Source organism: Acinonyx jubatus, chromosome A1 (assembly GCF_027475565.1).
Source record: "Acinonyx jubatus isolate Ajub_Pintada_27869175 chromosome A1, VMU_Ajub_asm_v1.0, whole genome shotgun sequence".
Classification (NCBI taxonomy): Eukaryota; Metazoa; Chordata; class Mammalia; order Carnivora; family Felidae; genus Acinonyx; species Acinonyx jubatus.
The window spans coordinates 132,133,136-132,149,495 of NC_069380.1; the positions used below are offsets into that span (position 1 = coordinate 132,133,136).

At 40.9% G+C, this 16,360-nt stretch overlaps 1 protein-coding gene across 17 annotated transcripts in view; it reads left to right on the forward strand.

Annotated features, from left to right (window-relative positions):
- MAST4 (microtubule associated serine/threonine kinase family member 4) overlaps positions 1-16,360 on the forward strand; it is a 556,148-nt gene that overhangs the window by 240,704 nt on the left and 299,084 nt on the right. For 3 of the 17 annotated variants that reach the window (XM_053223443.1, XM_027040714.2, XM_053223455.1), the window contains exon 4: positions 15,315-15,389. The exons of the other annotated variants lie outside the window; for them this stretch is intronic. In XM_053223443.1, the coding sequence (XP_053079418.1) occupies positions 15,315-15,389 (75 nt within the window). The remainder of the gene's footprint in view (positions 1-15,314; positions 15,390-16,360) is intronic. 17 annotated transcript variants of the gene reach the window in all.

The following is a 16,360-nucleotide window of genomic DNA, read 5'->3' on the forward strand; positions in this document are numbered from 1 at the left end:
GAGCTGTCAGCACGGAGCCCGACGAGGGGCTCGAACTCACGGACCGTGAGATCATGACCTGAGCCGAAGTAGGACGCCAAACCGACTGAGCCACCTAGGCGCCCCTTTAGTTCATTCATTTTAAATACTGACTAGTATTTCATCTTCAGACTATCTCACAATTTGTTTTATCCTTTCTCTTAGTAATAGATGTGTTAGTTGTTTCTAGGTTTACCATTACAAGCATGCTTCAGTGGATCTCACTGTGTGGATTTCTTGCTTCCTGTATGCAAGGACTATCCAAGGGCATGTGCCTAGGAGCAAAAGTACTGGTTTCCATTATATACATATTTTCACCTTGAACAGATGCTGCTAAAAATGTTGTCAAAGTGCTTGAACCAACACACACATCTACAGCAGATTGTGATTTCCTTTCATATTCACCAGCACCTGGTATTTTGAGACTTTTTTGACTTTTGCTTTTTTCATGGATGTAAAGTGATTATTTTAGTCTTTTTAAAAGAATTACACTAAAGAGGTTGTGTATCTTTTTATAGGTCTAGTGGCCATTTTAGGTTTCACCTTCTCTAATTTGTGGGGTCATATCTTTTGCCCATTATCATTACTTGTATTAACTCCTATATTTTGTGCATTAGGAATCTTATTTTAGTCTGCTCCTGTCTTTAACACGATGTCATTTCATCATATAGAATGCTGAAATTATAATGAAGTCCAATTTATTGATATTTTTTAATGAGTTTTTCTTTGCATACACATTTAGGAAATATATTCCTATTCATAGATTAAAAAATAGCTCATACTTCATTTTTTCTTCCAAAATATTTATAGTTGTGTTTTGACATTAACTTTCTCATTCATCTGTTTTTTTTTCTTTTAAGTATGGTTTGTCGTATGGATTAAATTCCTATATTTTCCAGGTAGAAAGTGAGTTTTAACTGTACCATTTACTGAATTAGTTTATCTTTTCTTCATTTGGTTCTCTATCTCTATTTTTACTACATTCCCATCTGTGCAGGGGCTGTTTTTGGGTTCTCTAGGCGCCCCAATCTGTTTGTTTATTCTTTGGTGAACACCACATGATTCAATTACTATGGTTTTAAAATAAAGCATGACTTCTGTAGGGTAAGTCCTTTATTTTTGTACTACTTTTATTCAGAATGGATTTGGATTTTTTGGCTGTTTAGGCCTTGAAGTGGATTTTAGAAACAATTTGTCTAATTCCCCTAAAACAAATCTACGTGGAATGTTGATTAGAATTTTAGTGACTCCTTGGGGCGCCTAGGTGGCTAAGTTGGTTAAGCGTCCGGCTCTTGGTTTTGACTTAGGTCATGACCTCACGGTTTGTGGAATCGAGTCCGGTGATGGGCCCTACGCTGACAGCACAGAGCTTGCTAGAGATTCTCCCTCTTTCTCTGTCCATCAATCACCCTTTTAATACATAAATACACTTAAAAAATAAAAGAATTCCAATGGCTCCTCAAATTAATTTGGGTACAGATGAGTCTTCCCATGTGTATATGACATGTGTCCCTTAATTCTGGTACTCATTTGTACCCATTAAACTGTTTTACAATTTTCACTGTATAGATCTGGTTCATCTTTTTTTGTTTTACATTTTTTTTCTGTACATTTATTCTACTGATATGTAACATTGTATTAATTTAAGGGGTGCAATATAATGACTTGATACATGTATGTGTTGTGAGATGACCACCACAGTAAGTTTATTTAACATCTGTCACCTCATAGTATTTTTTTTCTTTTGATGTAAACTTGCAAGATCTAATCCCTTAGCAACTTTCAAATATACAATATTGTTGTTAACTTTGGTCACTATGCTATACCTTACATCCCCAGAGCTTATTTATCTTATAGCCATTTTGCCCACCCCCACACCCCCTACCTCTGACAACCGCCAAACTGTTCTATCTATGAGTTTGTTGTGGGTGTGTTTTTTTATTCCATATATAATAAGTTACATTATACAATATTTGTCTTTATACCTGACTTATTTCTCTTAGCCTAATGTCCTCAAGGTCCTTCCGTGTTGTTGCAAATGGCAGGATTTCCTTCTTTTTATGGCTTAGTAATAATCCATTCCACTTTTTTTGGTTCATTCATCTGTCCCTATACCCTTAGGTGGTTTCCATGTTTTGGCTGTTATAAATAATAGTGAACGTGGAAGTCCAGATATTTCTGCAAGTTAGTGATTTTGTTTTCTGTAAATATATACCCAGAAATGGAATTGCTGGGTCATATAGTAGTGCTATTTTTTTAAGTAACAAATTTTTTTTTTTTTAATTTGAGGAGGGGAGAGGCAGAGAGAAGGAAAGAGAGAGAATCCTACGTAGGCTGCACGCTGTCAGCACAAAGCCTGATATGCGGCTTGGTCTCACAAACTGTGAGATCGTGATCTGAGCTGAAATGGAGAGTCGGTTGCTTAACAGGCTGAGCCACCCATGTGTTCCTAGTAGTGCTATTTTTAATTGCTGGGGGAACTTTCATACTGTTTTCCATAGTGGTGGCCCCAGTTTACATTCCCACCAACAGGTGCATAAAGGGTAATTCTAATGAGTATGAGGTAATATCTCACTGTGGTTTTGATTTGCATTTCCTTGATAATTAGTGATGTTGAACATCTTTTCAGTTACCTCTTGGCCACTTACATGTTATTTCATCTTTTAATAGGTGTATTTATAGATACCTCACAGCTTTTATTGCCATTGTGAAGTCTCTTTTTTCCCTTTTATGTTTTCTAGTTGGTTATTGCTGGTGTGTACAAATACTCTTTATTTTTGTATGTGATCTTGTATCTAAACTCTCTTCTGAGCCCTTTTAGTTATTCAAAAAATGATGTCTGTAGAATCTCATGATATTTTAGTACCAACATTCTGTCAGCTGCAATTAGAATAGGTTCCCAATTATTTGCTTTATCTTTTTCTAACTGCATTGGTGAGGACTTCTAGTACATTGTCAAATGATAGCAATATAACAATTCTTACTTCGTTGTTGTGCAGCTGGAGAATTCTATACAACCTCTTTTTCATAGTCTTTAATCTTTCCTTTTGCAGTCTCTGTTAGACATACATTAAAATTTGGTATTCTGCCTTCCATACTGGTAAATACCATTCTGCTCTTCGGCATTTTGGTATTCCTTAAAACTGTGCTGTGTTTAAATATCAGAATAACGGAATTGATGTTGGTGTCCTATCTTTGACCTAAGTCATAGGTCAGTGGCTTCACTGATTCTTGGTTCTCTTTCCCAGCTGCTTGGCCCTTTTTTCCCTCCTCTCTTCCCCAATCCTAGTCCCTTCCCCATAAACCCTCATCTTCCAACAACAGTAGGACCTAATTAGAGAGCTTTGTCTCGGCTAGTTTTTAATTCATTGGCATCTCTAGACTATGTTACAGTTTTCCAAGGGGGCATCTTTATCTTACCATCTATTTTTATCAAAGATAATTGGAAAGCAGTGGTGTTAAGGAATGAACTAACTGGAGCCACTAGAAGCCAGGTGAAGGCTCGTCCCTGAGCATGACATCACATGAAATTAATGATTTACAAGGAGAATATCTGTTGGTGACAGCAAGGTCCTTGACCATCTCACACCCTTCAGAGTGTGAGTGGCCTCAGTGACTGCAGGAAGAACTCTCTGCTCATACAGTCTGTTTCATATAGAATACTGTGCTGCATACAGCCTGTTGAAGCCAGGACATCGCTGAAATTGCGGGGCATGTTGTTTGAGGCTGTCCTAAATAGAACTGGACTTTCGTAGAGCCGTAAGGTTTTAGTTTTAGTAGGTATTTGTGTGTCCTTTATAAAACGTCTCAGACTTCTTGAAGTCACTGAACTTAAAAAGCCAAACTGATTAATCAGTACTGCTTTGAATAAGTGGTTTGATACATCTGGTTACGATTGGTTGTGATTGGTTAGAGGTTTTTTGGGTGGGGGGGTAGTGATAGAAAGCACAGACCCTGTGGCCCATCTGTCTGGCTTTGACTCCCAGCACCACTTCTTAGTAGGTCTCTATGACCTCAGGCATGTTATTCAACCTCTTTATACCTTATTTTCTCCTCTGTAAAATGGGGATTATCGCATTGTCCAAGTCATGAAGCTGTTATGAGGATTAAAGTAGTTAATACATGTCATCTACAAAAGAGCCTTGCACACAGTGAGCGTTACATAAAACTATTAACTACTTAAAAACTCAGGTTCAGGAGAATACTTATTCTCCACCATGGCCCTTGCACTTTGAGACAATAAAATGTGCTGTGCTGGTTTTTCTGTGGTTGTGGTCACACAAGAAGAGAGGCTGACGTTTGGACAACTGTTGCTCGTGGTTCTAAGTCATGGGATAGATACCCTTGTTCCTTCAGGAGTGCTTGAGTAGATAAATACTCCTCTGGGATTAAGTGTTAAGGAGTTAAAGACAAAAGTCTTACAATGTTTCCTTAAATATCTGTTTCAGCTGCATAAGATTAGCACATTTTTCTTGGCAAAGACCACCTTTTCCTTTTCTTGCTGGAATATTTTTTTTTTCATCAGTGGCCTTTAGTGTTTTTCTTCCCAAACACTTCCTCTGAGGCTTCTATGTTTCTGTCATCTGCCCTCATTCTTTTCTCCGGGCACTTCCCTCCCACTGGTTCCCATCCTCTGACTTAAATAAAGTAAAATAAAGACAAACAAAACACACACGCGCGCGCGCACACACACACACAAACTTGTTCATTGATTGTTTAGCATGTTTCCTTCCTATTTTGGATTCCCGTGGGTGTCTGGGACAATTAGAGTGGAAATGCCCTGGCAGCATGGGAAAGTCAGTGTGTCCCTGTGGATAGACGTGGCTCTTATAATGTGGGCAGGACACGTGATTGATGGGGTAACAAGAAACAGTGCCTGAGTCTGGTGCACTGAAAGCAGGCTAGGAAGCCATCTACTTCTGTTCTGTAGTCACTGCTCACTATTTTCAAAGAGGTTAGTTAGCTCAGGATCTGCCTTACAGTTACATCCCTGGAGGTATGAATTGTATGCTTTTGCTTTAAGTGAGGACATTGGTGGTCTCCCCAAAGCCTGGAACTCCAGGGTCTAAGCTTTATGGCTGTATTTATTCACACATGGAGAAAGTGCTCAAAATCCTCAATCAGTGACATCAAGTTTATAACTAGGAGTGAGCTGCCCTAGAAACCAGCGCTTGACTGGGGCCCTCTTTGTACCTTCAGTGGCCCATATTTATTGTTTACTCATGCCAGGCATGTGCTGAATACGTTCGCTCTGTTACTTTATCTCACACCCTATGGACGCAGCTCTTGTCCCCATTTTACAGATGCAGACACGTGTGGGTCTTCAGACCTTTTTCAGTGTGACAGAGTGCCTTTCACATATGCTATGTGCATCTCAGAGAGCAGAGAGCAGCATGGAACTACTAGTAAAGAATCCAAAATTCATTTTTTTTTTTATGTTCTCCAGATAAAAGTAGGTTTTGGTTAACAGAGTGGAAGACGGAATGGCAGCAACGTGACCTGAACTTGAGGATCGTTACATTTGTACCTGTTTAAAAGTTCATGTCTTCTAAGCATCCAGAGCCTTATTAATGAGAGCGAGTGACAAGATGACCTTTTATTCATATCCCCACTCAAGGACTCACAGTGAGTGTCCTTGTGGTAAAAGACACTGTTGTCACTGTGTTATGGGTTAGCAGTGTTAGATCAGGTGTTCGGTACCGTAATTATGATCCACATGTGTATGTAGGCCCTTAATCTGTTTGACATATGAATGTTTGAGATAAGCAACTGCCAGGTGAGAGAGAGGTCACTTACACACCGTCCTACCTCAGTCTGCAAAACCAGGCTGCTTTGTCCTTCCTGGGCCCCTGGCCATCCTCTCCACACCTGCTAGAACAGATGAAATAAATCCAAACAGCTTCGAGGAGTCTAGTACATCCTCCTGCTTAATTTAAACCCCAATCAAGTGTAATTATCAGAGCCCTATTACTTGCTGGCAATAATTTGCTTTGGGTACAACTCAGAGCTATGTTGAAAATTTTATTTTGCCTTCAGAAAATTGGTTTACCTTAAAAATTTCCCCCCAGATTTCCCCGTGGGAAGCTGGTTCTCTTAATTTAGGTATCTTGTAATTTTTCTCATAAAAAAATGTGTGGCATGTGATATCATTAGGTTTTTTTCTAAATTGAAGAGACTTAAGTGGGTTGACATATGTGCTGCAATATAATTGTGCTGTGTTTTTGGAGCTTAAGACAGTAATTACATCCATAAACTTATTGTCTATGGTAAAATATGTTAACTGGTCGTTGACATAAAATTCATTAATTCGAATCAATATATAATGTTCTGAAAAGCTCTAACAAAGGATCATTGACTGATGGGTAGAATACAGTCAGAGACCCAAACATTTCTCTACGAACTGCTGTAAACATAAACATTTCTAAATAGCAAGTCAATATTGGGATTCCCAAAACACACATATCATGAAGCCTACAAGAGATTTGAACTATGACATGAGCCCATTAACTGAATTTGCTTGTTTTTAAACAGGTTGCCTGTATATTTTTGATCTGTACAATATTGAGCTGACACTCTGAGAGGATCTCAGAATTTCAAACCTCCTGCCTCGTCACAGGTGTGGATGCTGAGGTCCAGCAGGGCTGAGTGACCAAGGGCCCACTTCTGTGCTTGTAGGAGACTGGCCCTCAGGTCTGCATTTCCCACTGGACCTCAGAGTGCCAAAGCTCCCTCTTCATAGCATCTTAGATTCAGTACAGACTGACTTTTGTCCTTTCCTAATGTTCAATAACTTTAAAAGGCAAATTGAAGTATACTTGGGCTGGGAAATGATGTTGAACTTCCTTAGGAATCCAATCCCAGGATTTTTCTTTTGACTGGAGACTGCAGACCTAAGAAAATCACGTTAATGTAAAACCTTGACAAAAGCACAGTGCCCATCATTAGATACGTGGTGCTTTACGGATAATACCTAATTTACCCCTTCAGTATTTCTGGGAAGCAAGAGCCAGAAGAGAGAAGGAGCACATGGCTTCTTAGCTCAAATAGTTGGCCTCTATTCCCTTTAAACAACCGGGCATTCCCATAGTGCTTCAGTGCTGATGCATGTACCATATTCGGTTCGGTAATGGCAATTTTTTTATGGGTCGTAGTCTTTTTTCTTTTTTAATTCCAGTACAGTTAACATGGAGTGTTACATTAGTTTAGGTGTTCAGTATAGTGATTCAGCAGTTCTATACATTCCTTATTGCTCATCAGAATAAGTGTACTCTTTGTTGATCTCCTTTCCCTGTTTCACCCATCCCCCGCTCCCCCCCACTCATGTCCCCTCTGGTAACCATCAGTTTGTCCTTTATAGTTAGGAGTCTGTTTTTTGGTTTGTCTCCTTTTTCTCTGTTCTTTTGTTTTGTGTTTTAAATCCCACCTATGCATGAAATCATATGGTACTTGTCTTTCTCTGAGTGACATTTCACTAAGCATTATGCTCTCTAGTTCTATCCATTTGTTGTAAATGGCAAGATTTTATTCTTTTTTATGGCTGAGTAATATTCCATTGTGTGTGTTCCATTGTGTGTATAGACACACACACACACACACACACGCGCGCACACACACACACAAATACATACCACATCTTTATCCATTCATCTATCACTGGACACTCGGGCTGCTTCCAGAATCTCACTATTGTAGATAATGTTGCCATAATCATAGGGAAACATATATCTTTTCACGTTAATGTTTTTCTTTGGGTAGTTACCCAGTAGTGAAATTACTGGATCATATGGTAATTCTCTTTTTAATTTTTTGAGGAAACTCAATACTGTTGTCCACAGTGGCTTCACCGGTTTGTGTTCCCACCAGCAGTGCGCGAGGGGCTGTTGAGTTGCAGAAGTTCTTTATATATTCTGGATACCAACTTTTCATTGGGATATTAATTAGAAAGGGAGATTTTAACGGTGGAACAACACATGCTGTTGAAGAGACTGGACTGGGCAGAGAAGAGAGAAGCGAAGCAGTCCCTGGGCTCGCTGGTGCTAACTTTCGATTATAGCTTCTCTTTGACCCCCAAATCAGTTTGTACCTCTCCCCCTTCCTCCATCATCTCCCTCCCCCACCTTCTTTGTCCCCACTCTGCGTTTCTCTCCACCCACTTCTCTTCTTTTTACCTCCTCTCTCTTCTCCCTCCCTCCCACCATTCCTCTCTCCCTCTCCATTTTCCCTCCTTCTTCCTTTCTTCTCATCTCCCTCTACCCATCTCCTCTGCAGACTTGCATCACAGGGCTCCATGCCCATTGGCGTCAGGTTGGGATAGGCCCAATGAACAGGAACTTGGAAGCAAGGAGGGAGACTGAAGAATATGATAGAAGTCATTCTCTGGCTCCCTTCCCGTGGCATTAGCCCAGGCTGGCTGAATGCTCTTCTGAAAAGTAAGGGCACTTGTCAGTGACCCTCTATACCCAGCTCTGTCTTACACCTTCTAGAAGCAGCTCTGTTCCTTTGCCTGTTCTGGCCCAGCGGTGATGAAGCAGCGCTACTGCTTTTACTTATTTGTAGGTAATTCCACTGTAAGTTTTTTCTTCACACCACCCAGTCTGAGTTCTGCGCTCCGTTTGCTGCAGGAAGCCTGGCTGAAACATTGGGTATGAACCAGCGGGTATACTTGTGCATCATGTGTGTAAATGTGCTTCATTTATTGGTACGATAATTATTTATCTAGCCTCCACCCAGTGCCAGGCAGAGAATACATGAGTCCAAACTCCTGGCCTTGTGGAGCTTATAGGAAATAAAAGATGAGCACATACATGTACAACATAATGTCACAGCGTAGTGATTGTTAGGAAGTAAAGGAGGAGAAGGAGAAAGGGAGTGTTGATAGGGGGCTGTCTTAGGGGAGGGGACTGTGAGCTTTCCTGAATGCAGTGAATGGGCATGCTTTGCACACATACTCCTAGGAATGTTTTTTAGTGAAGAATCACAGGGAACCTGAGTTGAGAATCTGCTTGAAGAGCTCTAGAAACAGCACAGAGACTAGTGTGACCAGAGTGGAGTGAGGGATGCGGTAGGTTGGGTAGCATAGGATCCAAACAAGTCCTAGCACTGGGCTCAACAGGGCTTTGGAGGCCCTGGAAGGACTTGGTTGAGTAGAAGGGAAATATACTGGAGAGTTTGGAGGAAGGGAATATTGCATATGTTTTACAGGGTGGTTTTGTCTCCCTCTGGGAGAGTAGACTTCTAGAGACAGCAAAAGTAGCAGAAGGAATGTGAGATATTGCCGGAGTCTGGATGACTCAGATGGTGGTGTGCGTTGAATTGTGTCTGCCCCCAAATAGGTTGAAATCCTAACCGTGTGTTTCAGAATGTGATGTTATTTGGAGATAAGGTCTTTACAGAGGTATTCAAGTTAAATGGAAGATGTGAGGGTGGTCCCTAATCCAGTGTAACTGGTGTCCTTATAATAAGGGGAAACTTGGAGACAGAGGCAGACCTGCCTGAAGGAAAGATTGTGTTCAAGGACACAGGGAGAGGAGGGCCATCTAGAGGCCAAAGAGACAGGCTTGGACAGATCCTTCCCTCACAGCACTCGGAAGGAAACACCCTGATTGACCTCTTGATCTTAGACTTCTGGCCTCCAGAACTATGAGAAAGTGTTGTTTAAGCTACCCAGTGTATGGTATTTTCTTGTGGCAGCCCTTGCAAACAATACAGATAAGTGGCTTGGATGAGGTAGATAATGGTAAAAGTAAGAAAGGTTGAGTTTGAAATGTACTATGCAGTTAAAACGGATAGGATTTGCTGACAGATTAAATATGGGTGAGTGGGGGGGGGGGGGTGGTTGGTCTCTGGCCCAGGAGATCTGAGATTAAGAATGAGGCAGTAAGGTTGACCCGAGGTTGTTGGTTAGAGCAGTTGGGCGAATGTTGGAGGTGAGGAAGGCTGCAGATGCGGTGTACTGAGGAGGACAGATTTCCGGGACAGAGGTCAAGAATTGGTCATGGATTCATCAAGTGTGCAATCCCTGCTTGATGTCTCAGAGTAGCAGTTGGGGTTCAGGGGGAGATGTTAAGGCAGAGTCATAAACACCAGTTTAGGGTCACCACCCACTCTGCCTCCAAATAACCATCACAGCAGCACCTGGGCTGCTCACTGCCACCACGGGTTTTGTGGACACCCCTGGTGGCACACAGATGACTGCTGTCAGTACGCAGATATTTTTATGTTGTATTTAATATATTTATCTTAATATACATTAGAAAAAATGATGGGGCACCTGGGTGGCTCAGTCACTCAAGCATCCTACTTTGGCTCAGGTCATGATCTCACTATTCACAAGTTCGAGCCCCGTGTCAGACTCTGTGCTGACAGCTTGGAGCCCAGAGCCTGCTTTGGATTCTGTGTCTCCGTCTCTCTCTGCCCTTCCCCGCCTTGCACTCTGTCTCTCTCTCTCAAAAATGATTAAACGTTGAACGTTGAAGAACACTTTTTTTTTTTGAGAGATGGGGAGGGGCAGAGAGACAGAGAGACACAGAATCCAAAGCAGGCTCCAGGCTCCTAGCTGTCAGGTCAAAGCCCGACATGGGGCTCGAACTCACGAGCTGTGAGATCATGACCTGAGCTTAAGTCGGACATTCAACTGACTGAGCCACCCAGGCACCCCTGACAAGAAATTCTTAAGAAAAAAAGTAACTAGCGGTATAAAGCCAATATTTCAAGATAGTATGACTTAGACCATTGTCAAAAATGGAAATATTTCATTTTTTTTTAATGGAGCCATCTTTCAAAGTAATTAAAAGAGTAGCATGCACAGTAGATGTAATAGACATCGTGCATGGGAAAAATTACTAGTGAATGATTGGAGTTTGGGACACAACCTAAAGTGCTAGGGTCTAAAGATTCCCATCTCATCGCCATCTAAGTACCAAGTCCTTGGTGTGGTTTTGAACCGTACGTCAAATCCATCTGATTTGGTAGCTAGGGACCGGCATTTGTTTAAAAAGAAACTACACTAGATGAGAAAATAGAGTGCCTTGCTGGCAGTATTGTCATGGACTGTTGCGTGACATGAAATATATTTCTCACTGAGCGTCGCAGTGGCAAAAGTCAGAAAGCCCCTGTGTGAGGGTTTGCTTTCACAGGTGGGAGTATCCCTTCCTTTACCCCATTTTGGCTCACCTGCTCTTGACAAGATTACTCCCCATCTTCACAAGGCAATTAATTATGAAGGTTTTCATAAATTATAGTGGGATTAGTTCTATATGTTTCAGAATCCTACCACGTCGTAATCGAAAATGTGTTTCCGCTTCCAAATGGTACATTTCTTGCATTACATGTTCATTTGGGTTTTTGATCCTTATTTTGATAGGCTTATAATTGTTAAATGTCCTGAGCTTGTGAATTCTTTCACTCCATTTGTTCTTGGGGAGTTTCTTGACTTTGCATGGGCTGGATTACTTTGTAGACATGCAGGGGCTCCTTCGCCAGCACCTGTTGGCTGTAACTTCACTGTATTTTGGTGGACTGTTTAGTGAGCGCTTCAGATGGGAGTGAAATCTATTCATCACAGACAAAAGGATGTGTCCGAGTACAGTGAAAAAGTTTATTAGCTGAACATGCACGTGATTCTTTCCACAATGAAAATTGTTTTGGACGGACTTCTAAGAAGTCGTCTGGGAGCCCTTCACACAATTATGTCTATTGTGTTTGTTTTCTTATATTAAGATATCTAGTCTAGAAATGTCCCATGGTACATTCTTGTTTTTACAATAATGGGGCTAATGCCAAAATTACAGATATACTTGGTTTAAAGTTTTTCTTGTGGCTCTAATTTTGAGATACAGGATCTTATACCTGGCTTAAAGAACTGGTGATTTTAGTCATCTGATGTCAGCTACTAAATTCACTGGACACCTATTATTTCATGCCTGATAAATTGTTTTCCACAGAGCATTCTTGTAAGTGTGTTTGTGTGATGCAAATTAGGCTAAAGTACTATGCCATCAGATCTGTAACGTTCAGGGAACAATAATTTCTTTAAAAAAGTATGATCTGCAGTGTTAAGGGATGTTTATAATTTCTAAAATGACTTACTTAACAGGAGAAGCCTTGATGAAAGCATTTAGCATGGAGATGAAATGTGTCTCATTAAGTTTCCAGATTATGCACATGTCAACACTTCCTTTGTCATTTTTTAATAGTTTATTTACATAACCGTGGGCTGCTACTTTTATTAGTGGTGGTTATCACAGCAAAACGATTTTGGTTAAGTTGACCTAAGCAGTATAATGTTTCCACAAAACTGATGGTGAGGTTTCTACCCCTCCTCCTCCCGCCCCCTTCCCTTGCAGGAAAGAACCCCTATTTACATATGTAAATTAAGCTGCTCGGTGGAGAGCCCCGTGGGCCACCCAGGTCCAATCTGTTATTTTGCTGATGTTGATGGAATTAGCCAGGAGGTAAATGCCACCCGGAGACTGATGTCTCAGTCTGGAATGACAGATACCAGAGTCTGAAGGCCGTCATTTAGGAGGAAAAATGACTTGTTGGGACTCAAAGTTTGGGAAAAGAAAAGTCACAAATTTTGTCTTTAATGTTGGCCTGAATGATAGAATTCACTGTTTTCCTTGAACATGGAAAACTATACTTAGAATTTTATATATATATATATATATATATATATAGGATGTTGGTTTCCTGTATTACTGTTAATAAGAGCCCTGTTTACTTTTTTTAAAAATGTCACGTATTTCATAATTGACTTTATATAACTGCCTGTACTCAAAGACGTGTTGTTTGTATTTCCCCTGGTTGTGTCAGGGAATCTGGCCTGTAACAAGACTGGAAAATGGGAAAGAACAAGCTTTTAAATTAAGGTCTCCATAAAGTGAAGAAGCAGGCACGTCTAGCTTCTAATGAATTACATTCTTCTCAAAAGGTTTTATCCAAGACATGGCAATGCACATCTTTCCACAAGGCCTCAGTGTCATCAAACTAATTGCAGAATATTTGAGTAACTGACCGCCACTACCTTCCCCCCGACCCCCTCCCCGTGATAGAATACACTGTGACTCTTCTATTGCAAATTAAGATTAGTTTAAGATAGGAGTCACATGGAGAAAAACTTGGTGCGAGCTGTGCACATTTCCTTTATTTTCACTCCATATGCGATTCATTAAAATGACATCAATCCTCCAGGCTGTTCTTTGGTTTCTATTAAGATGTATTACTAGAATCTGTATAAATGTATTGATTATTTCATACACATATTTGTTCACTGCAAGCAGACTGTTGTTACAGATTCATCGCACTTGATGATAAATGAGATAAAATGGAAACCAGGTTTCGAAAACCCACCTACACCCTCCCCTTCCCCCCCCTTGAAGGATGTGGTTACTCTCTTTAAACCCTTCCACAGGGGAGGGAGTTTAAGATTCAGATTCTAGTTTTAATATCAACATCTGCCCCCTGCTGAGTTCATGGTGCAATTAGCTAATTAAAAAAAAATAACATTTTCACCTTGCAGTCAAGAGAAGAGCAATAAACCACAGGCCTAGGATTTAGTTAATTTGCACATTGACTGTAATTGTATATTTAACACCAAGATTAATTTTTTTCCTCATGAGTGGAAGCCTGGCACTGTGCATTGGAACTCTTAAATCAGTTGTCATTGTTTCTTAGGGAGGTTAATAAGGGCACATAGATCTCCAGATATATTAATGAGGACATTTATTTATTTTTATCTAATGCCTTCTTTTAGGGAGAAAAGCCATTACACCACTTTCTGATAAACCATTAAATTTAAAGGAGAATTTTCAAACCCAACTAAATAATCACGTGATTTAAAAAACCTAAAACTATCTCCCCTGTGAAACCGTTGATTCCTTATGGTGGGAAATCATATTCGGGTTTTGTTTGTTCGTTTGTTTTTGTTTTGCCAAATATTCAGTGGATTAATGAGCATCATTTTTGTTGTTAAACCTTCGGTATATTTTCTAGGTCAGCTGAGATTCAAAACTATTTCCTTGGACTCCTTGAGAACAGGGTAGGGAAAGAATGCATGTTGGCAGGGCAGTGACTAGGAAAACCACAATCCTGACTTGCAGTGCGCTACTTAATGACATTTCCTTTCTGAAAGGTAAGCATTCTACTTTGGACACTGGAAATAGTGATTGTTGGCATTTCAAGTGGCTATGATTGATCCATATGTTAAAAGTAATTGAGCTGTTACTCCTAGAAGAAAAAGAATTCATAAGTATTGTAACATAGATAGTGCCTTCTTGCCTAAGTAGGTCTTCTACTGGGATCTGTCAATAGGTCGGAGACAATGCTAGCATTCATGTGAGGGGCGTTTTGCTCCCTTCCTAGTCCCTCAGTTGGAACCGGGGCTTTAATACCAGGGAGTCTTTGAGACCTTCTCTCTCTCTTGCTTTGATCTCATCATCACTTCAGTTGATGCTCACAGTGGATTGTGTTTGCTGCTTAAATTCTTGAAAGAATGGAGATGTGAAATTGTATATAGTTTACGTGGACCCCAATTCTAAATTTTTTTTTTTTTTTTTTGTAAATGTGTTTGGCATAGAATAAGCAAGGGGGAAGTATTAAGTCTTCCTGTGAGATCCATGTGTCCTGTATATATACAGGGGCATTAATAGGACTGGACTAAGGAAAGACCACCCTTCTATATAGATTGCATTATTAGCTTAATGCTCAATCTTGATTGGAGCCAATAAGATTTAATTGCACTCAGGGTCAGAGATTTTGGTGACTGTCAGACACCAGGCATTCTGCCAGGATGATGCAGACAGGCCGCAGATTCTTCATGGTTTTGAAGAAGACTGTGATTCCTGTGTCATTTTGGTGATACCCAAAGGGGTGGCAAGTCTCACTGTAAGAATGCTCCTTGAATGCCTTTTGTTATTCCAGGAAGATTGACTTCGTGCTCAGGGAAATCACATTCCAGTTTTCCTTGGTATCCTTGGAATATAATTAGAGACAGTAGCAGATAAGGGAAAAAAAATGAAGATTTGGTGGGAAATGCCTGGATACTGGGCTGTGTTGATAACTTAATTACTCACATGTGTATATATATAGGGCTCATTTTAACAAAAGGACTTGAACATGGTAGGTGCTTCTGTGGGGGAAAACGTGGTGTTGTTGCTATTGGATATCAGCTAAAAGAAACAAGTACAGTGCCGTTAAACGCTGTCCCTCTCCCTTTTCTGACCATTTGCCATCATCCCACACCCCACCTTCTCCCCTTCCCATCTCTTGTTCATGCCCCATCTTCCATTCACTGTCAGGAAGGGCAGCCTCCGAAGAGCCATTTCAACTCCGCCCGACATCGGCAGAGACTAGTGGACCCAGCTGCTTCAAAAGTGAGTGTGTCCCGTTATCCCAGGCGGCGGGTGTGCATGGTGGTGTGGTTCCTCTGTGCAAAATGAGGCTGTGGGGTTTTACATATGCTGGTGTATTTGAAGCTCGTAGAGGAAGCAAAGTCTGGTCTATGAATTCAAGACCATCCATACCAGCGGAGTTCTGGTTTTAACAACCAGCCCTGAAACCAAACAAAACCCTGATACGTAGCATTTGCTGGTTTCTGTGGATACTCCTACCACAGCCAATTTCAAGTACTGTTGTGACAAAACTGACCTCAGAGGTGGAAAGAGATGCCTGGTAGAGCATATGCACATAGTTTTTCTACCATACAGATGAAATTGACATAAGCCCTAGTAAAATATAACAAAATAATTAGGCAGTGAATCAGGTTTAAAAAAAATTTTTTTTTAATGTATGTTTATTTTTGAGAGACAGACACTGCACGAGCGGAGGGTGGCGGGGGGGGGGGGGGGGGGGGCGTGGCAGAGAGAGAGTGGGAGACACAGAATCTGAAGCAGGCTCCAGGCTCTGAGCTGTCAGCAAAGAGCCCAAGGCAGGGACTTGAACTCACTAACTGCCAGATCATGACCTGAGCTGAAATCGGACGCATAACTAAATCACCCAGGTGCCCCAAAAGTGAATCAGTTTTAAATATCTATTACCTTTGTTTTCACTATAATGTATTTAATTATGAGTTTAGATATTTTTTAAAATAATTTTTTAATGTTTATTTATTTTTGAGAGAGAGACAGAGAGGGCACAAGCAGGGGAGGGACAGAGAGCGGGAGACACAGAATCTGAAGCAGGCTCCAGGCTCTGAGCTGTCAACACAGAGCCCAAGGCGAGGCTCAGACTCACGAACTGCGAGATTATGACCTGAGCCGAAGTGGGACGCTTAACTGACTGAGCCACCCAGGTGCCCCTCAGTTTAGATATTATTAATTCATAAAAATGGCTGTGTTTAACAGCA